We start from the raw sequence: 23,870 nt of genomic DNA, 5'->3' as shown, positions 1-23,870 counted from the left end.
ATGTCGTTTGACAATGACGCTAAGTTAAAGACGTCAAAAGTGACGTTTATAATTGATGACAGACCTAGTCAACAGGTTGGAACTTGAGTTAGTCGTGTTAAGGCCTTCGGCGAAGTCGCACGCTGAACTCAATGCAAGTTTTATCTATTTCCCTCCGTACCTATAGTGTGCTATTATTGAGTCTAATTATTCAAACTAAGTATACCTTTAAATAGCCGACAAGACTCATTTCGTGTTATTACTTGAAATTAACCTTAAGTATGCAACGTGGTGAAGAGGGCAACAGGGATCGTTCATTTAAACGCCGCGTGGACGAAACCTCGCGCCTACATATGGGTATATATACATTATTGAATTAAAAATGATTTTATGCAACAAATAAATAAATTTTGTCCCATACGTATACGAACGAGGGACATGTAAATTAATTACTTTCGAATAAAAAACATTTAAGTCCAAGTTCGTTTGAACAAAGAAAATTTAATCGTGGTTTTTTAAAGAAAAGTTTTATTTGTTTCTATGCAATCTCACCGGCCAAATTCAGAAGGTAAGTCCAGTAGAAACTCTGCCGATGGAAAGCCTCAATTTGCTGCAGTGTGGTAGCATCCAGGTCTTTGCGTAGAGTTCGTCGACCTCCCGACTTGTCAGATATCAACGCTTCCAACTGCGTCCTCACCATATACAGCTGGGTGGACGATGGACCTAAAAAAATTAAAATCACAAATATTTTAAACTATGACTGACTAAAATTGCTATATTCGTAGCTCAGTGACAGAATATATTATGATAGTACAAAGTATGGAAGTCTCACTCTGCAAAATCAATTAAATAAATAGGGACTCTTATGGTCACACAATAAGGTGTAATTCAGATCGCACAGAATCACCTAGAGGTTGCCTCTCTTTCTATCGCATGACTTTTACCTCTTCCATATATTAGAGTTGACTTCTTTACCTATTAATGTACCTTACCTAGTATAAGGTCATCTTATAAAAATAGTAAAAAAATTTTTCTGTAATATAAATAGGTATAGGTAATTTTAAGTCAATATTCTTTCGTTATCAAGCCTCCTTAATTTAAAGGAAATAAATAGGTAGCTATCATGAACGGTAATATCTATGTCATAGTAATAACTTTAAATTAGATTGTTTCAGCGAAGCTTAAAAAATTAAAATTTGGAACGCAATGACCTTTAACATGCTTTGCTTCATTTATGTTTCTCCATTTATAAAATATCGGTCAGATCTGTGAAGTAGGTGACAAATAAGTATGCGCGTGTGTATCGCTCGTGAGTCCCTACTGACTGGCCTACTCTGTAGAGGCCGCCGTACGTACTTACGATTTCGATACCTACACGGGGAGTGAGATAAGCCTGGCTCAGTTAAGCTATTGTCAAACATAAATGCGAACAGAACCAATCTGAAAGAATGGAGAATGCGAACCGAAGCTGAGACGTCAAACTACACAGTAGGCACAGCGAGACGAAAGCGAAGCGTTGCGGGACACCACTCGTTTCAATGTTTTGTATATAAATAACCGTCGCTCTTGCTTCGTGTCTCGCATTCGCTCTCTGTTTGACGTCGGTCATACGACGCCAGCTAATACAACTATCTCGGTCACGCCTCGCTTTGCGCGCTCGCGTTTAGCTTGTCCTGTTCGCCACGAATTCGGTTCGCTTTCGCGTGTCTATGTGACTATATTCAAACGATACTATACATAACAAAATGAAAACGCTTCGCCACGCTTTCGGTTCGCTGTCTGTTTGAGAATAGCTTTAATCAACGCAAAATTCATGCTTTTAATTTTACAACATGATCCCAGAAAATTTACAAAACAAATGTGTTACGAAATTCAAAAGAATTGTTGAAAACCGTTTGTGTGCTAAAGGTTGCCATAACATAAATGATTTTCTTAATAAAACCATATATTGGGAGTAGAGCGACTGCCCGTGGGCTAATAAATAATAAATTTTATTAAAATATTACATTGTAACGATATTTTATGAGAAAAAAAAGGCCGCTGAGTTCTTCTTAGGTCTGGGGCATACTTTTTTGGGTGGCAGTGGGGTAGGTGGTAAATCAATGATTTTTGTTTTACAAATATTTGCTATCAAGGGATTTTTATGATTTTTGTTTGCCGGTTTTCACCGGGGTTCGCGCCAAAACAGCGCAGAATATGGTTTCTGCAGGCGCGCGGGACTTGTTGGCATTACAGAGTTAAAATTATAAATTGTTAAGTAATTCCTTGTTACAACTCACCCACGTTCCTTCGGGGCACTTTGATGGTGAAGCTCGCTTCTGCGTCCTTCTTGCCCCGTAAAGCTGGATCCTGTTGGGGTTCGCAACCTCTCGCCCAGTCACCACATGTCTCTCGCACTGACACTATTATACTGTAAACGATACATTGCTGCTTTATGTTTGAAGTGGAAATTTCTTTAGCCGTAATGGGCTCTTTTTGATAAGGGACAATCTTATGGGTTCACGTCACCGACATGCTCAAGATAGGCGTTAATAATTAATAAAATAAATAAATAAATCAAGAGTCAAGTCTAAACGGCAACATACAAAATTTCTACGCACGGAGACAATAATTGATGAGTTTACACACAAATAAAATTTGAAAAACTAAATTTTATGAACGATGCGGGATTCGAACCCACGACCTCCTGCGTTCCGTGCCGATTTAACGTGACGTGAACGATTAGCTCGTTTGGTTAGAGCACCGGCACGGAACGCCGGAGGTCGTGGGTTCGAATCCCGCATCGATCATAAAATTATGTTTTTCAAATTTTATTTGTGTATTAATCCTAAAAGTGAGGTTATCACTTTAAAAACATAACATATTGATGAGTTACAGACACGTTCAAGCCTACAAAATAATTCAATGGAAGTTACCGCAGTGTGTAACAACGAAAGTTTATATCGTCTAAACAATTTTGAGGAAAATTTTGTTACTGACAACATTTATTGCAGTATTCATCAGTGAAAAAAAAAAATGCAAATCTAACCTCCGTATCAAATCCTTCTTATTCTTAATTGCTTTTCGGAGCGGTTCTCTCAGTATCAACTGAACGAAATCTTGCAGCTCAGCGTAAATGGACCGGCGCGCTGCATCCGTGAAGACTGTCTCCATCCGAGACATGAGCACCTGCAGACCCTTGATCATGGCTATCACCTCGATCATAGCGAACTTCTCTTCAGATGAGTAGTTGTATCGTGTTGCCTGGGAAGTAAAATAAAAATGTTTCATGTAGAACAATTTCAGGCTCGAAGGACCAATAATATGTTTTACATAGACCGACATTAGAAGCCATAGACACTTAATAATAAGGTAACCGGTTTCAGATACTGCGATCTATAAGATACCAAATCTTAAAAATAAGAAAAAGTTAATAAATGTTATATAAATCCACAGAAGCAATGAGCAACCAATGAGCATTCCCCCCGCACCCGCTCACCATTTTGTTTGACAGAATTATTTGCATTGCGAATATATAAGTATTGGGAGTAGGGTCGATGACAGCATATAATAAAATTGTTAGCGTGCCGTGTGTGTACATAAAATATTAAAAAAAAGAAATATATATGCTGTTATGTTTACGAAATGGTAGTTTAAAATGTTTTATCTGTTTACTTAGAGTGCAATCCTCTTTCATCTTAATTAGCATCCAGTTCACTTCCTCTCTCCGACTGTTTCTGTCAGTTCTCTCCGAGCATCTGTTCTCAAGAATCGTGCTGATTTCTCATTTAAAAAATATTAATATGATATTACATGTATCTGGACAACTCACTCTCTCATACTCCTCCGCCTCGGGAGGGCACCTCGGGTTGGTGGTATGGTCTGTGGGATGTAGCAGCTTCCACGAGCACAGCTCTGTGAGGACTGAGCACCAGGAAGAGAGCAGATGGAGTCCTCGAAGGCACAGCTCTGTTACGGCCTTGTTTTCTGAATCTGAACCGGCTTCTTTGAATGTTGTGGTCACCTAAAATACCATATGAATACATATTTGTTAAGTACTGCGAATGAATACAACTGTTACATACTCCCAACAGACTTCTAATTCATTAAACTCAGACTGAGATCTTTCAAGCGCACTAACGGCCCTTCCCAATATTCAGTCTATCTTTTACTTGAGATGAAAATCGTAACTATTGTTGACTTTTCTGTCCCAATAAACTAATCGACGGTAACTCACCGTACACGCTGTCTGTCGAAATTGCAATTCACGCGTCCCAATATAAGGTGATATGAATGACTTATCGAGTATATTGACAACTTCAGATTACTGACAGCTAATTATTGACAGTAGGAAGTAGTAATTTATCTCTATCTGTAGATAGTATATTGGGAACTGGTATAAGATACCTACTACTATCGTAAAACTTGACGACCCACCGAATGGTTAGTGACCTTGACTACTAAGCTAGATAGGTCCCGGGTTCGAATCCCGGTAGGTGCAATCATTTATATGATGAATATGGATGTTTGTTTCCCAGTCATGGATGTTTAAATGTATTTATGAATGTTTAAGTAAGTATATTGTATTAAATATATTGTTGTCTTGTACCCATAGTACAGGTTATGCCTTATTTCGGACAAGATAATATGTGTAAAAGTGTGTCAATATTACTATTATATTATTGCTTAGTTAAGTTTAAGCTTAAAACAATCATTGGATAAATATTTATAGTCATTTGACAGCTGAGATTATCGCAGAGACAGCCCAATAGCTTCTATAATACTGTAGAACATTTTTTTGTTCTATCATCAATAGTTTCCGCAGCGCAGGCGATGACAGATTTTTTCATTACTTGGGTTATATTATTGAATTTTTATTAAGGATTCCTATTCTTATTAAATGGAATATAGTCACTCAATGAAGATGCAGCTTTCTGATTTTTTTAAATCGGTCCAGTAGTTTTTTGTTTAAACATTACAAAGATACATACAAATATACAAATGATTGCTTTATATAATATTAGTTTAGACCATAGGTTCTCAACGTGGGCGATAACGCCCCCTTGTGGGCGTTTGAGATTTTCGGGGTGGCCCCCCGTAGATGACCCAGAGAAAATTAGAGGACATTGAGATGGCGCAGATGGGGCATGGGTAGATTAAAAAATATAGTCTAAAAAGACAAAAATAACACGAAAATACTCTAGAAAAAAACATATTCTCAAAGTGGGCGGTGAGTAAAATAAGGTTGAGAAACTATGGTTTAGACAAACAGCTAAGGAGCCTCCCGCTTATCATTGGGAGATTCTTTGTACAGGATGCCGGCTAGGTTATGAGTACCACAACGGCGCCTATTTCTGTCGAGAAGCAGTAATGTGTAAGCATTACTGTGTTTTGGTCTGAAGGGCACCGTAGCTACTGAAATTACTGAGCAATTGAGACTTAATATCTTATGTGTCAAGGTGGCGAGCGCAATTGTAGTGCCGCTCAGAATTTTTGGCAATTTTCAAGAATCTTGAGCGGCACTGCATTGTAATGGGCAGGGCGTATCAATTACCATCAGCTAGACGTCCTGCTCGTCTCGTCCATTATTTTCATTAAAAACAATACACACTTTGAATTCACTGCGATTTATGCTTACCTCATTGCTGTACCTCGACAGTTCTGATATATAATTCTGGTGTTCCTCCCTGATCTGAGGCAGGTGCACCATCAGGTCGGCCTGGGGAGATGGTGGATTTGGACTGGACGACAATGGCCACCTGAATTTCAAAAGACAGTTACACAGAGCCAGATATTTACATCTTTGATACCGAGTAAAGAATTTAGTACCACATTTTTAGTACCACAAACATTCGCAGTCTCGTCCGGGACTTCAAAGAAAATGAATGACGACATGATTGCTTGTGCTAATGTGACGCTGTGTGTATATAATTATCTTTATTTAAAAAAAGATATATATATATATATATATCTTATATCTATCTATATATATATATTCATTATCTATATACTATCTACTATCTATATATATAGTCATTATATATATATATATATATTATTTTTATTATTATTATGGTGCTTTTATGGAAAAGGAGGACAAACGAGGGTACTGTAACGTGATAACCGTTGCCCACAAACTCTTGCAACACCCGAGGAATCACAGGAGCGTTGCCGATCTTTAAGGAAGGTGTACGCGCTTTTTTGAAGGTATCCATGCCGTATCGAATCTCATTCCACAGCTTTGTAGTACATGGAAGAAAGTTCCTTGAAAACCGCACTGTGGAGGACCGCAACACATCAGTTGGTGGGGATGATATCCTAACTTGTGGCGTGTCGTGCGAAGGTGGAATTTTGTGGCGTTTAGCCTGCCATAGCACTCAACCAGTGTTAGCTCAAGTTAATTATTCGTACCTATTTAATAAACAAACCTACGCACAACCACTCGCGAGGGCGTATTTTACGCTACTGCGAAAAGCTGCAAGTGTACATCACAGATGTCAATTATGGTTGAAATTTTATATTAGCTAATAGTTAACTGATATTTTTATTGGTTGAAAATATTAGTTCATATTATTTGTCAGTTATAACATTTGGTTAAGCTTTATGTTATCTAACAAACCGCTAGCTTGTTTAAAAACAAAAGCGTCGACTTTCGTTTTTATAACCAAGCCCAAACACTTCAAGAGCAATACATTTTATTTTGTAACCCGAGCCCGTTGACCTTGGCGTCGGTAAGACACGATTGGCACGTGCGCCACGCGCGGTGTGGCAGCTTCGCACCTCGGGGGTAAATGTTGAATATTTCATATTAATTAACAGTTAATTGATAAAAAATAACGCTATTTTATTGGTTGTAAATATTACACATTATTATTTGACAATTACAACATTTGGTTAATGGTTGATGTGAATGTTGATGAAGTTTAATATATTATCAAATTAAATCACATAATATAAATGTTATTAGATAAAATTTAACGATTTTTTCTTCATACTTGAACACTTTATAAGATACACTTGCTTTACGATTACCTTCCTTTTTAAACAACGACTTGAAAAAAAAATTAACAATAACAAGTCACTTACTAATCGCACTATAGTTATTTGTTTAAAATATCGCTTCATTTTGTTTCGAATATAAATATCGCATACGGCAATTAACTAATGGCACAATAGTTATTTGTTTAAAATATCGCTTCATTTTGTTTAGAATATAAATATCGCAAACAGCAATTAACTAATGGCACAATAGTTATTTGTTTAAAATATCGCTTCATTTTGTTTCGAATATAAATATCGCATACAAGAATACATTAATAGCACAATAGTTATTTGTTAAAAATATCGCTTCATTTTGTTTCGATTAAAAATATCGCATACGGCAATTAACTAATGGCACAATAGTTATTTGTTTAAAATATCGCTTCATTTTGTTTAGAATATAAATATCGCAAACAGCAAAACACTAATCGCAGTTTATTTATGTGTAAAAAATATCACTTCATTTTGTTTCGAATATAAATATCGCGTACAGCAATTAATCACTAATCGCACAATAGTTATTTGTTTAAAATATCACTTATTTTATTTTGTTTCCAATATAATTTTTTTATGGAATAGGAGGACAAACGAGCGTACGGGTCACCAGGTGTTAAGTGATCACCGCCGCCTACATTCTCTTGCAACACCAGAGGAATCACAAGAGCGTTGCCGGCCTTTAAGGAAGGTGTACGCGGTTTTTTGAAGGTACCCATGTCGTATCGTCCCGGAAACACCGCACAAGGAAGCTCATTCTACAGCTTTGTAGTACGAGGAAGAAAGCTCCTTGAAAACCGCACTGTGGAGGACCGCCACACATCCAAATGGTGGGGATGACGTCCTAACTTGTGGCGTGTCGTGCGAAGGTGGAATTCGGCGGCATAAATATCGCATACAGCAAATCACTAATCACAGTATAGTTATTTGTTAAAAATATCACTTCAATTTGTTTCCAATATAAATATCGCATACAGCAAATAACTAATAGCACAATAGTTATTTGTTAAAAATATCACTTCATTTTGTTTCCAATATAAATATCGCATACAGGAATACATGAATAGCACAATAGTTATTTGTTAAAAATATCATTCATTTTGTTTCCAATATAAATATCGCATACAGCAAATCACTAATAGCACAATAGTTATTTGTTAAAAATATCACTTCATTTTGTTTCCAATATAAATATCGCATACAGCAAATCACTAATAGCACAATAGTTATTTGTTTAAAATATCACTTCATTTTGTTTCCAATATAAATATCGCATACAGCAAATCACTAATAGCACAATAGTTATTTGTTAAAAATATCACTTCATTTTGTTTCCAATATAAATATCGCATACAGCAAATCACTAATAGCACAATAGTTATTTGTTAAAAATATCACTTCATTTTGTTTCCAATATAAATATCGCATACAGCAAATCACTAATAGCACAATAGTTATTTGTTAAAAATATCACTTCATTTTGTTTCCAATATAAATATCGCATACAGGAAATCACTAATAGCACAATAGTTATTTGTTTAAAATATCACTTCATTTTGTTTCCAATATAAATATCGCATACAGCAAATCACTAATAGCACAATAGTTATTTGTTTAAAATATCACTTCATTTTGTTTCCAATATAAATATCGCATACAGGAAATCACTAATAGCACAATAGTTATTTGTTTAAAATATCACTTCATTTTGTTTCCAATATAAATATCGCATACAGGAAATCACTAATAGCACAATAGTTATTTGTTTAAAATATCACTTCATTTTGTTTCCAATATAAATATCGCATACAGGAAATCACTAATAGCACAATAGTTATTTGTTTAAAATATCACTTCACTTTGTTTCGATTAAAAATATCGCATACAGCAAATCACTAATCGCAGTATAGTTATTTGTTAACAATATCATTTCATTTTGCTTCGAGTATAAATATCGCATACAGCAAATCAGCAATTCAAACACTATAGTGACTATAGTAAGGACGACAATGGAATGAAACTAACATAATTAATAGGTATACTTCGGTCGGGTAGCAAAATATTATATGAACGTACGAAAATGATGCTTAACATTAAGATATTAATGGTTAAATTTCCAAACATTAAATTTAGTTAATTCGGAAACCCAGTTTGAATTGATTGAAGTTGATATGATATTTTTATTCCATAATGTTAAATTTATTTATTGAATATAATGGTTGATTTTAAATATCAGTTCAATTTATTTGTTGATGGTTATATTCATCATATCTAGTGTAGATGCGTTCACGCGCTATGAGTCAAGCGCAATTCCTTTGTCGCGGGTCTAAAACCGACACTAATCGGGAGCTTTTTCGTGTATTCGCGGCCTTTGCACCGCGAGTGAAAAGCGCGCTTACGAATTCATAGTAGCCAGTAGAGATAATTTACAATATATTGCAATTATTCCGAAAAAAAAAATAACAGGGCATGCATAATATGTAATGATTATTTAAATTTACTTAACAGAGAGCATAATATACCGCATAACTTTTATATTTGGATTGAGATTGTTCAATAAATAGGATTCTCAATGCTGGTAATGTTCTTAAAAATGGATAGTGAGTGCTTTCATCAGAAGTGGGATGGGTTTTTAAATTAGCTCAATAATTGATGAAAAGTGATAAGCCACCGGCCGTATTACAAATGGCCTTCAATTGTAAATACGAAAGGTATTTGTGGTACATAGCCATCACCACATCGCGATTAAAATTTTATTATTTATTTATGTATAGGAAACAAATAGTATTACAAGAATAATTATTATATTAACAGAACTTAAAACTAGCACATTCACCAGTGAAGTTTCCAAATATTATACAACACTTTTAGTTAAAAGGTAGCGATATTAACCACAAAACAAAAAGTTATACAAATTAACAACATTATGTATCAGAAGTGGGATTAAGCACTTACTTGCTAGGATCGTAGTGTTTAGATCTCTTGATGTAGTTAAATGGCGCAATCTGCATATCACCGAACAACGGCACAACTTCCAAATTCTGAAATAAATTATTATAACACTAAAATTTTGACTTTTGAATATTGTTTGATTTCTCTGATATTTTTTAATTTTTATGATTAGCAAAAGCCCTGGAATGGGTAGGAAATGGCATAGGGTATATGATATCTCGAAATAGTTACAGTTTCCCGAAAATGCGGGATTGTGATAATTAAACGGATGGAGTAGCGGGTAACAGATAACCTATTAATCAGTCAAATCATCTCTCTCTAGACACCTATTTCGAAGATCGTGCAAGGACATACAGACAAACATAAATGGTACAATGGGTGTCAGTCAGCCGTAAACGTTTATTTATTACAAAATTTTACAAATAAATGTAATAAGAGACACAGAATTATATTGGAGTATAGATAATTTTGGAAGACCAAGTCGTATATGGAGCGACGATTTAAAAGATGCCGCTGGTATGACGTGGAGCAGATCATTTCATGACCGAGAACACTGGAAGAGCCTGGGGGAGGCCTATGCGAAAGCAAACAATCTGTGCCGATGTCTACTGCAAACTAAATGCAAATATTAAACTTTGTAAAGATTGTTATTAAAGGCTATTATTATAGATAATTTTGATTATCGAAACAAAACTAACCTTAAATATCCTGTCAATACGGTCCAATTTGATCTTTTTCTTCTGATCCAACCTGTTGATGTTGCAGGCTTCGGAGTCCATCAGGAACAGTCCGAAACCCATCACCTAATAAAAATACATTTTATTTAAGAACTCTCAAAGACACTTTATGTAAGGCTCTCTAGACAGCCCTCACGTCTATAACACTTCCTTTATGGTCTAAGAGACCGTGGACCCCAGACCTACGGTATATTATAAAAGCTGAAAGTTTGTCAGCGCATGCTCCCAACACAGGTAAGAATGGTGGACCATTATGGAGTTTGGGTTACAGTGGCTTTGGCAGGTAAACGGCACTAAAGGTGTGTAAAATACCGATCTAAATACATTAAATAATAACGTGCGATTTTTCGGTAGCACCTTCAGAATATTATTAAAAATCACGTTATTCATTGTCAGACACTTAACATCGTGGCAACCCCTTGTCAAACACCCTTAATGTTCATGAAATTATAATTTCACTTACGTCATAGTATAAAAGCTGATTTTTATATATAATACTTGGGTAATAAGTAGATGATGTTGCCTCTTTAGCCTGACACTTTTGATAGTTCCAACCCCTTGCCAGACAAGCATGTAGGGTATGAGAGCGCGAGGCAGTATGCATATGGGTGAGTGCGAGTGAGATGGCGAGTAAAGTCTACCGCGGTCCCTCACTGCCCAGTTGTTATTTCTACTGTGTTACTTCAAGTTCAAATATTCATTATAAGTTAACAATATAAAATATTTCGAATATATAAAGACTATAATATAAATTCAATATAAATGTTGTATGATACGTAGATTATATGTTTTTCAATTTGTTTCTGTGACTTTGTAAATAAAAGTGAGTTTGTTTTAAAAAACAAGTATAATGAATGATACATTAATTTATATTATTTGCAACGAAAGTAGTTATAAAATAACATTATTTTCTGACGAGACATTGAAAAAATGTGAATTAATTTTAAAATAATATGTAATGTCATCAATCTATTTTTTTATCCTTTATAATAATAATAACTTGTAATATAAACACATTTTTAATTTTTCATTAATTATATTATATTTTTTTTAAAGCTGTTATTGACAGAATAAATAAAAAATTTAAGGTAGTTGTAGCAGCGAATGTCTTTTCTTAGAATGTTTTCAAAATTTACATAGACTATCAGTTATATAAGTCTGCGCCAAAAAGTTTATTGACAAGTCATTCTAATCACGAATCTCTTCATACGATTTACAATGCTTGTCTGGCAAGGGGTTGGAACTATCAAAAGTGTCAGGCTAATGAGGAAACATCGTCTACTTATTACCCAAGTATTATATATAATAAAATCAGCTTTTATGACGTAATATATAATTTCATAAACATTAACGGTGTCTGGCAAGGGGTTGCCACTATGTTAAGTGTCTGGCAATGAATAACCTGATTTTTAATAATATTCTGAAGTTAATACCGAAAATTTACCGTTATTATTTGATATATTTAAATCGGTATTTTACACACCTTTACTACCGTTTACCTGCCAAAGGTACTGTAACCCAAACTCAATAAAGGTCCACCATTCTTACCTGTGTTGTGAGCACGCGCTGACAAACTTTAAGCTTTTATAAAATAACGTAGGTCTGGGGTTCATGGGCTCATGCTCTATTACAGTCTCCCCTAGTATCGGAATACTGGGTCTCGAAATTTCGAGCGATTGCCCATTCCGCGGTCATCTGGAGGGTAAAGCCAAATTGGATTGTCAAAATAGAGCACGGCAATACTTCAAGCTGGCCCACATTCACCTGAACGTCCTGCTCGTCTCATCCCTTATTTTCATTAAAAAATAACATCTAAACCTCCTCAGGCCAGGACATAGTTATCTCAATGATTGACATCTAAAGCAAATAGAAAATGATACCTTAACCAACATATGCTTCTCAGATGGCGTTAGATACATCTTCGTCTCGAACATTTGGACACATATGTTCACGACATCTGCCAGCAGATCTTCGTAACCTGTTGAAGAATTAAGTAATTATATATGTATAAATCCGAAATAAGAAGACTCAAATGGAGATGGGCTGGGCACATGGTAAGAGAACATGACAAATGGAGTAAGCGAATAGCCCTCTTCTGCAGCACAAAGAATAAATATTAATATCGGCCGCACTGCCCCATACCAATATACCATTGGACATAATACTATGAAAATATCTTAAGTCTAGTCTTAACTAGTCGCACCGTATCTATGTCAGTTAACTGTGTAATTTTCTTTTATAGGCATATGCTGCAGAACTAAGCCTATTCGCCAATCCTTCAATATCCTAAAAAGGTGTATTCCTCTATTTATGTCAGTCAGCCCTTGTCGTTCAGCCAAGTTCTTGGATCCGACTAACTACGTAAGAAAATGACAAGACGATATCCCAGGGAAGGGAAAAGGAAAAGAGGTAGACCCCAGAAAGATAGGAGGACGATATCAGGGAAGTGGCAGGAATAACTTGGAACAAAGTCGCTCAAGAAAGACACGAATGGAAACGGTTGGAGGAGGCCTTTGCCGATTGGCAAACAGATCCACAAACTATAAAAAAATACAAATACTAGAATAAGTTATTTTGTTTCTAGTGTTTCATGTTTGTTTTAGAGTATTGTTAGTTATCTATGTTAGTTAAGAATAAAGGCTATATTATTATATGTAGAGATAGGTATATTTATATTCAGGGCAGCGTTCGGGAATCTCCGTAAAATATTCTATATGTAAATACCCCAGTGTCTGAAGACGAAGGTTCACTGTACTCAGACGTGGTCGCAAACTATGGGACCTGATGAGAAAGCTCATGGTCGCTCAGAGGGCAATGGACAGGGCTATGCTCGGAGTTTCCCTGTGAGATCGAATTAGAAATGAGGAGATCCGTAGGAGAACCAAAGTCACCGACGCAGCCTAAATGATTGCTAAACTGAAGTGGCAGTGGACAAGGCACATAGCTTAACAGACAAAAGCCGGTGGGTAGTAAAGTCCTCAAATGGCGACCACGTACCGGGAGACGAAGTATTGAAAATAGCCCGCCGAGTTTCTTGCGCCTATTCTTCTCAGGTCTGAGGCAGTCTATTTTGAATGGGTGGTAGTTTTTGATGTTCAATAAGTGAATTTGAATCCTATTTTGAATAAAAATATTTGATTTTGTTGATAGGCAGACAAGATGTACAGATGATCTGGTCAAGATCGCCGGAATACGTTGGATGAGAGCAGCGCAGGACCGATCGTTGTGGAGATTTTTGGCCTTTGTCCAGCAGTGGACGTCTTCTGAATCATATTATGATAGGTATACATTTAAACTTTATGATCTACAGATTTAATACTCTACTCTCATTATACGCTTTTTATTAGCTTCACCTGTATGTTTGTAACCGACTTCTTTGGGCGCGATTTTGACCCACTTTAAACGGCTAGATTTCGTTCAAAATTTTTAGATTTATCGAGGACCGATGACATTACACTAATTTGATAAAAAAATAATAGTTTAAAAAAACTAAAAAACACGCTTTTTATAGAAAACCGAACTAAAAAATAGAAAATATTTTTTTTTTATTTAAAAAAAAAGCGTGGGGTGCTGTTTAAAATATTATCAAAATGATAATCACTCTACTCATATCTGTCAATAAAATATTTATAACTATTAACACCATGCACCCCACGCTTTTTTTAAAATAAAAAAAATTATTTTCTATGTTATAGTTCGGTTTTCTATAAAAAGCGTGTTTTTTAGTTTTTTTAAACTATTATTTTAATAAATTTAATTTTCTTGAAAATTTTCCACATATCAAGTGCCGATGACAATACAATATTACCTTTGTTAATAGAACATCTTTGAGAAGATATCCAAATCTTTCTTATTTCATCGCGAACACTTGCTAAGATGGCTGCACATCCCAGTAACAACTTGCGGGAAATACTGTAGCATAACTTTATTGTGATAAATAAATGTTAAAGGGCTTAATCGTGAGCAAAGCGAGTACTTTTTTTATGAAAATAAGGGACGTGACGAGCAGGACGTTCAGCTGATGGTTATTTATATGCCCTGCCCATTACAATGCAGTGCCGCTCAGGATTCTTAAAAACGCCAAAAATTCTGAGCGGCACTACAACTGCGCTCGTCACCTTGAGACATAAGATGTTAAGTCTCATTGCTCTCGCTACGGCGCCCAGACCGAAATACAGTAATGTTTACGCATTACTGCTTCACGGCACAAATAGGCGCCGTTGTGGTACCGATGATCTTTTTTTTTAAGTTTTCAAAAAAATTGGGGATCTCACCATTAATCTTCTCCAAAGCATCCTTGACTGTGTCTCTGATCTTGTTCTGGGTGGCCAGAAACATGGACAGATTCTGCGACTCTTGGAGACTCTGGCTATCAGACATCACCTTCAGAAATTGGGCAGCCCTGTGTAAAAACAATATGTAAATATTTGATGCAATCGCAAGAAGTATCCTGAAACTAAGAAGAACAAAAAAAACAACCGACTTAAAGAAATAGATATAATATGCACTAAAAAGTAAAAAACAATCTAATTCTAGTTACAATTATGGTTATTTATAGATTTCATTGTCAGAACTGGACCAAATTTTATTTGGACCACACGGGAAGCATCAGCTTGCAAATAAAAAAGAATCATCAAAATCGGTTCACCCAAGTCGAATATTCTGAGGTAACAAACAAACAAAAATACAGTCGAATTGAGAACCTCCCCTTCTTTGAAGTCGGTTAAAAAATATTGATACACAAAACAAAACTCACAGATGCACTAAAACACTGTCTTAAACTTAAATGAAAATAAAGGCAGGTCATTTAGCAAGATTACGAGATAAAAGATGGACATTAGGAAGAACAAAATGGACTGGGCCAATCTGAAAGAGATGCAACTCTAGAAAAGATCAGCAGGAAAAAACTGTTTCAATATTGCTTAGGATATAGAAAAATGGTAAATTTTGGAGCAGTCTTTTACCCTGTGAGCGGCCAAACAAACAACTGAACTGAATTGAACCTAACAATGTATGGGTTATAAAAAATAAATAAATAAAAATATTAGATTATACACTGTATTAAAAATACTCTGTACTATATAATAATAAATAATACTCGTAGCTCAGCGGAAAAGTGTTTACTTCAGACGCTGTAGACCCGGGTTCGATATACCAACCAGTGTATGGAATTTTTTGGGTTTTCCCAATATACTATAAATACAGATAGAGATAAATTACTGACAATATATCCGATAAGTCATTCTTATCGGATTATATTGGGACGCGTGAATTGCAATTTCCATACAAACTTCTATCGCTGGTAAGCTAAACGTCCTCATATTGACAGGCAGCGTGTACGGATAAGGTGAGCTACCGTCGATAAGTTTATTGGGCCATAAAAGTCAATGATAGTTACAAATTTTATCTCAAGTAGGTCACAGCCCGAGATAGACTGAATATTGGGAGGGGCCGTAAGCGTAGTTTTTATTATAAAAATAAGGGACAAGACGAGCGGGACGTTCAGCTGATGGTAATTGAAACGCCCTTCTTTCTTTCTTGAAAAACCCCAAATATTCTGAGCGGCACTACAACTGCGCTCTTCACCTTGAGACATAAGATGTTAAGTCTCATTTGCCTAGTAATTTCACTAGCTACGGCACCCTACAGACCGATGCACAGTAATGCTTACACATTACTGCTTCACGGCAGAAAAAGGGACCGTTGTGGTACCCATAATCTAGCCGGCGTCCTGTGCAAAGGAGCCTTCCACCTCCCTCCCACAGTTATTATTCCAATCCCAGACCCACTCTCGTGTCAATATTATCATCTCACCTTCTGTACGTAGAGTAATCGTTTTTGACAGAACTCTTCATATTCTTTAGCTCGTCGAGTACAGCGAACATGTTCACAAACTTGCCGAGTGTCAGGAGATATGCTTCTGACACGAAGTCTCTTCGCTTCTCTGCGTGGCACAGACGACGAACTTCACCACAGAAGCGCTCTATAGCTTTACGCTAAAACACGAGAAATTTCCAAATTCAAATATTTTCATTCAAAACAGGATGTGACATCACTTATTGAAAGTCAAAAAAAAAAACTACGACTCATTCCAAAATGAATGCCTATGGCCTGAGAAGAACGGGCGCAACAAACTCAGCGTGCTTTTTTTTAATCAAAAAAAAATGTTTACAAAGTAATATTGTACAATTAAACTTATTATTTAATAGCCTGAGGGCGGTCGCTCCATTTCCAATCTGTGGCATGTTATAGTAGGTACTCTCACCAAACTATCTTTGAAGTATATCCTTTCCAATAAAAAAAGAATCATCGAAATCGGTTGGCGCGATATTGAGTTATTCGTAAATTTATCATCCACTACATACGAATGTATAGCAAATTTATGACTTTTATGGTTTTCTCATGGATGCCATTGTCAGATCTGGACCACACGGGAAGCACCAGCTTTCAAATAAAAAAAGAATTATCAAAATCGGTTCAACCATTCGAAAGTTTTAAGGTAACAAACATAAAAAAAATACCGACGAATTGAGAACGTCCTCCTTTTTTGAAGTCGGTTAAAAAATTAAATGGGGTATACGATGTTAGATAATAATATATTATATTTATGAGTTGAATACAACGTTGGCTTCCTACTAAATAAAAAAATAAAATAAATCTCTGCCATATAAATACCGACCAACAGGTATACATGCGATATAGGTTTTTTTTTAATGATAATAAGGGACGAGACGGGCAGGACGTTCAATTGATGGATATTGATATGCCCTACCCTAAATTCTGAGCGAAACTACAATTGCGCTCGTCACCTTGAGACGTAAGATGTTAAGTCTCATTTGCCCAGTAATTTCAGTAGCTACGGCGCCCTCCAGACCGAAACAAAGTAATGCTTACACATTACTGTTTCACGGCAGAGATAGGCGCCATTGTGGTACCCATAATCTAGCCGGCATCCTGTGCAAGAGAGCCTCCCACTGGTAAGTAACGTAAAGATATAAAAGCACATACCTGAAAGTACATGAATTGCAGCAACTTATCCACCTCCGGAGCCAGCACTTGGACTGTCCGTTCATATATGTGGACTCTGTCAGGCTGCTCATTGGACCTGGGCTGAGGAATAGCGCGACTGCAGCACCGCCAGGTGTACAGCATCACTGCATGAGCGTTGCCCTCTTCCAGCAGTTCGTTCTGTAAGACGTATTGACGCAAATCTCAAACGAAATCTTTACTCTGGAAGATGCGCGCGCTCGCCGCAAATTCATTCACGCAAATTCGACACCCTGACGTTAGCTGGTCAACAAAACTATTTATATCATACTTCAGCTACACTAAACATCGTGTAACTCATATGTCTACTAAACTACATGGAGAGTGTGTGAATATGCAACCACGTGTGCGATAGGGTGTTCTCGGTTCATAGGTGTGCTAACCATCCAAGACCTGTGAAGTCCCTCTGTGAGAGTAGTCATTAAGCAGATAAAAAAAACCTTAGTAAATGATACGTAACAAACTAATTCTAGCCAGTACTAACCAGATTAGCATGGATTGTAGCTTCCTCGATATATTTGGCAATACCAGTTACAAAGCCATTGCGATCCTCAAAATTGGTGTCAAAGTTCGCTTGGTATAGGATAGAGCAGGGTGCTGCCTCAATACAGGGCTGTTCATCTGGAAATATAATTAAGTTATTTATTTCGCTTATAAGGCTTCAATTATATATTTATAGGCTCGGAGTTTCCCTGCGAGATTGAATCAGAAATGAGGAGATCCGTAGAAGAACCAAAGTTACCGAAATAGTCCAAATGATTGCGAAACTGAAGTGGCAGTGGGCATGGCACATAGTTCCACGTACAGATGGCCGTTGGGGCAGTAAAGTCCTCGAATGGCGACCACGTACTGGAAGACGCATTGTTGGTAGGCCCCTCACAAGATGGACCGACGATCTGGTGAAGATCGACGGAATACGTTGGATGAGGGCAGCTCAGCACCGATCGTCGTGGAAATCTTTGGGGGAGGCTTTTGTCCAGCAGTTGACGACTTCCGGCTGATGATGATGGCTTCAATTACAATCAAATTTATGACTCTGTGAACTACCAGTGTCCCACGGTTTCACGGAGGAAAGTCTACTAAGTCAGACTATAGATTTATTGAAGTGAAACTTCTTTATCGTAGCTTGAGAGAATTTTATAGCAAATCCTCACAATTTTCGGTTACGTGCCATTTTGTTTTTGTTTATTACCATTAAAACTGGAATGCTCTTCAACACTGTACCTTTACTGGTTACTTGGTAGCCTACCACAACCTGACATTGGCTCAATTGTGGCGACCTTTCCACAAAAGCCACACTTAAAAGAATAGAATAGAAGGTTTGTCGTATCTTTTCATTATGTTAATTTAAAAGTACGAAAAATGATTACTTATCTATTATTTATTATAGGGACTGACAATAACATTACATATTATTTTCTATATATATAAAAATGAATTGCTGTTCGTTAGTCTCGCTAAAACTCGAGAACGGCTGGACCGATTTGGCTAATTTTGGTCTAAAATTAATTGTGGAAGTCCAGAGAAGGTTTAAAAAGTGAATAAATTTGAAAATGCTCGGACTGAAATAATAAGAAAAGGATTCGTTTTGTTTGTTTTTGTTTATTTTATACAACAGTTTAGGTCTTTTATTTATCCATTCAGGCAGTACGAAGTCTGCCGGGTCAGCTAGTTATTTTATATTAATCTATTTATATTATTGCATTATATTTATATGTATTATTTTGTTTGTTAAATTAAAAGTTTTAGTTCACGTAGTCATTATTTTAATACTCTAAGCTTGGTGGTCTACCTTAAACTGACATTGGCACACTTGTCGTATAACTTCCACAGAAGCCACAGTGGGAAGAATAGAATAGAACAGAATTGACATTTCCAATTTTAATAATTTAAAAATTATTTCACAGGTTTCAAAACAATCTTTAAAAAATATCATATAATGCTATAAGGATTAATACAAAGGTATGAATAATATGGTTTATTCTTTGTTGTCACTTTCATCAACTTTTAAAATGTAAAAAAATTGTTATAGTGGCATAACTACAGTAGTTGGACAAATTATGGTATGGCGGACTTTATTGTAGATATCGATATGCACCTTAATACTGTAGAACATTTTTTTGTTTGATCATCAATAATTTCCGCACCAACTTTTCAAATGTAAAAAAATAGTTATAGTGGCATAACTACAGTAGTTGGACATATGGTATAGGGGACTTTATTGTAGATATTGATATCTATCTATTATCTATGACAACCTGTATAGCCGAGTGGTTAGCGATCCTATCTTCTAAGCTAGAAGTCCCAGGTTCGAATCCGGGTAGGTGCAAGCATTTATATGATGAATATAAATGTTTGTTTCCGAGTCATGGATGTTCAAATGTATATATGTATGTTTATATGAATATATGTATGTTTAAGTAAGTATATTGTATTAAATATATCACTGTCATGTAAATGGGTTACATGACACACACAAACACAGGCTATATATGCTTAACTAGAGAGAATGGGGCAAGATAATTTGTGTAGAAAGTGTGTCAATATTATTATTATCTATTAAGCCGTTTTTATTCAGAGTTAGAGTATGTCTCTTAACTCAGTGTGCCGCTTGGCAAAGGCCTCCTCTAGCTCTTTCCATTGAAGTCTGTCATGGGTCACTCTAATCCAGTTTGGGCCCGCTGTGAGTTTCAGTTCATCCTCCCATCTTGTTCGAGGTCTACTCTGGCTCCGTGTGCTACCTCTTGACTCTCTGACTATGTGCTCCCGTCATAATTCGTTCCATAGATCTTTGGCAGTACTTAAGCCTGTCTCGGTGCTCATTGTTGAGTGCCCATGTCTCACATCCATATATATAGATATTGATATGCTCTATATTGTTGAACATTTTTTTGGTTCTATCATCAATAGTTTCTGCAGTGCACGAGATGACAGATTTTTTATGACAAAAATTTCACACCTTGAGTTATATTATTGCATTTTTAATAGGGATCCCTATTTATATAGCCTATGTCACTCAGTGTAGATGCAGTTTTTATATGGTGGAAGCATTTATGAAATCAATTTAGTAGTTTTTTTGTGTGAAAACAATACAAATTATTACAAAACCACAAATATCTCCTGTTTATAATAATTCATCTAATGATATTAGTTTAGATAAATCATTGTACCTATTTGTTGGGTGCCATTACTAATTATGTCAGTCAGTTAACGACCATCATGTTCACAAAGCATTCTTACACAAACAATAATTTATATTTATACAGTTAATTCTTTGAATATATATAATATTTGAAGGTTAACGGCTGTTCCCAATATTCTTTCTCTGGTTGTGGCCTAAGAAATCGTAAACGTAAAAATCGTAACTATCATTGACTTTTCTGTCCCAATAAACTTATTGACTGTAACTCACCTTATCAGTACACACTATCTGTCCATAGGAGAACATATAGCTTACCAGCGATAGAAGTCTGTATGGGAATTGCAATTCACGCGTCCTAATATAAGGCGATAAGAATGACTTATCAGGTATATTGGGACAACTTCACATTATTGACAGCTTATTACTGGCAGTAGAAGGTAGTAATTTATCTCTATCTGTAGATAGTATATTGGGAATGGCCGTAAAACACTTTAAACTGTAAACATGATTCATACATTGGATGCAGCACCTCACAAACTAATTTCTTATGTATATTACAGCAGTAAGTAAAATACTCTATTGATTAATAATGGCTATTGAGTATGTATGTTCTTCTTACTAGCTCTTCTTTTCTGGAAATGTGGTAGATTCAGTAATTTTAAATGAAATATATAGTGATTATTCAAAAGTGCTTAGTTTAAGCCTAACTGAATAGAGTTTATTTGCCTTTTACATACAGAATATTCTAATAGTTTATATCTGATTTTAAATTTAAACATATTTATGTGGTGTTCAAAACATGTAATTTGTGGTGTTCTAGAGAACAAAATGCAGTTTCATTTGAAAATGATCACAGAAAGATATTTTTTTTTATGAAAATAAGGGACAAGACTAACAGGAGGTTCAACTGATGGTAATTGATACGCCCTGCCCATTACAATGCAGTGCCGCTCAGGATTCTTGAAACCCCCAAAAATTCTGAGTGGCACTACAACTGCGCTCGTCACCTTGAGACAAGATGTTAAGTCTCATTTGCCCAGTAATTTCACTAGCTATGGCGCCCTTCAGACCGAAACACAGTAATGCTTACACATTACTGCTTCACGGCAGAAATAGGTGCCGTTGTGGTACCCATAATCTAGCCGGCATCCTGTGCAAAAGAGCCTCCCACTGGTTAATTATCATTATTTACTTATTTAATAGGAAATTCAACAGAATACATTGTAATTTTTATAAATGTTAACAAGTCTATAGAAATACACAGGATTTACCAATATATTATATTAAATAAGAGTTTTATACTTTAGTGTAAATTAAAGTTCCAATGATAATTATTAACCTTCCGAAATTGGCAGTGCCCCAGAGCATTATATTTTTCAGATACACGAAAACCAAGTGTGCCGTATGGCACCCTACTCCCTCATCAAGTTCTGACCGTTATTACATTTTTAAAATGTTTTATTTGCATGGTCTTATAGCTTATATCATTAGCTTTCTGATACTTTTTCTCATCATCATTACTTTTTCTCATCATCATCATCAAGATGTCCACAGCTGGACAAAGACTTCCCCCAAAGATTTCCACGACAATCTTGACCAGATCGTTGGTCCATCTTGTGGTCCGCCTACTAACACTGTGCCTTCCGGTATGTGGTCGGCATCTGTCCGTTGAACTATGTGTTCATTCACTCAAATCATCCTAATTATAATCAATACATGTAAAATAATACACATTGACAGAACTTGTACTTGCAAGGCACCTCCTGAGTGTTACCATAACAAGAAGGTTAAAAAGGAAAATTTAATTATGTACTAAACAAGATAGATATTGAATATAAGTGGATAATTTTACTAAATTTTTCAATAAAATTTCGCTAAAATGGTGATATTTGTCTGGTTCAATAACTTAAAAAAGTTCTGAGAAATTATGGCAATATGGTTAGTAAATATATTTAAACAATTTGCTAATTGCATTACCATATAATATAGATACTTATTGACCAGTTGGTCATTTTCAATTCCAAAAAAAAACAAGTTGTGTCAATTGCAAGTTCTGGTGGTTCTGTCTAAATATTAAGTTTTTTTTTTTTTCATTTTTCAATTCACCAATACTGAATCACCAGTTTCTACTTTTTTCCGTCCACAATTAGCTTACAGGATGTACCTGTCATAAACTATTTCCCATGGAGAGTATATATTATCATCTATCAAGAATGTTGTAAGTTATATATTGGTTACCTGGTAAAGTCAACTCATCCAGAACATCCACATTGCTCAAAGCATCGGAAAGAGACACCTTTTCACTCACAGACATGATTCAAGTCTCACAAGAACACACCCAAATAAGTAAACAGTAACAGTATTATACGAGCAATCTCGTATTTGTTAGCATCACACTAGCTTTGGATTTATATTTTGTTTGATTGATTATGGTGATGTACAGGATATTGTAATCACGTTAAAATTAATTATTTAGTTATCACATAACGCAATAAACAACATTCCACCCTATTACAAGCTAACTATTGACTTTGACAGTTGACTTTTGAGAATTGATATTTTTTTTTTCTTTGGCATTGCACAGTATTGATTTGAGGCTTGTTGTCATTGTTATTTGCTTGATGGCGTTTTTAGATTTCACCAATTACGAGTGTATATTAATCAACACTTTTATTTAAGCGGATTTCGTGAATGAACAATGCCTTGATCAAAAACTAAGCATTTTTAACGGCTGAGATCATTTACCGCAAAGAACACTGTAGTTGTATCTAAAACAAAAAAGACACACGATATATACAATGGCTTAGTTGGTAATAAAAGACAAAAAAAACTAAAGTTTTATATTATTTTGGTCAATGAATGAACATAAACTATAAACAAAGGGGGAATTAACAAAGGAAAGCAAGAATTTGAAATCAGTCGGGTGAGGAATATCAGGTCATAAAAGGTAGAAGACAGTCGCGGGCAAGATAAAAAAAAGTGATTAGGAGACCCTTCAT

At 35.7% G+C, this 23,870-nt stretch overlaps 1 protein-coding gene across 1 annotated transcript in view; it reads right to left on the bottom strand.

The window, feature by feature from the left end:
- Positions 1–23,386, bottom strand: part of LOC126977732 (cytoplasmic FMR1-interacting protein) — a 45,178-nt gene extending 21,792 nt beyond the window's left edge. Inside the window, exons 1-13 of the mRNA XM_050826414.1 lie at positions 23,110–23,386; positions 18,214–18,350; positions 17,691–17,870; positions 16,497–16,678; positions 14,957–15,084; positions 12,563–12,660; positions 10,644–10,748; positions 9,949–10,034; positions 5,597–5,717; positions 3,791–3,982; positions 3,008–3,222; positions 2,259–2,389; positions 532–702 (exon numbers count right to left, since the gene is read on the bottom strand). Of these exons, the coding sequence (XP_050682371.1) occupies positions 532–702; positions 2,259–2,389; positions 3,008–3,222; positions 3,791–3,982; positions 5,597–5,717; positions 9,949–10,034; positions 10,644–10,748; positions 12,563–12,660; positions 14,957–15,084; positions 16,497–16,678; positions 17,691–17,870; positions 18,214–18,350; positions 23,110–23,185 (1,822 nt within the window). The 5' untranslated portion in view covers positions 23,186–23,386. The remainder of the gene's footprint in view (positions 1–531; positions 703–2,258; positions 2,390–3,007; positions 3,223–3,790; positions 3,983–5,596; positions 5,718–9,948; positions 10,035–10,643; positions 10,749–12,562; positions 12,661–14,956; positions 15,085–16,496; positions 16,679–17,690; positions 17,871–18,213; positions 18,351–23,109) is intronic.
- Between the last annotated feature and the right edge of the window lie 484 nt (positions 23,387–23,870).

The sequence above is a fragment of the Leptidea sinapis genome, chromosome 2 (genome assembly GCF_905404315.1).
Source record: "Leptidea sinapis chromosome 2, ilLepSina1.1, whole genome shotgun sequence".
NCBI classification, from domain to species: domain Eukaryota; kingdom Metazoa; phylum Arthropoda; class Insecta; order Lepidoptera; family Pieridae; genus Leptidea; species Leptidea sinapis.
This window is presented reverse-complemented; position numbering and strand designations above follow the sequence as displayed.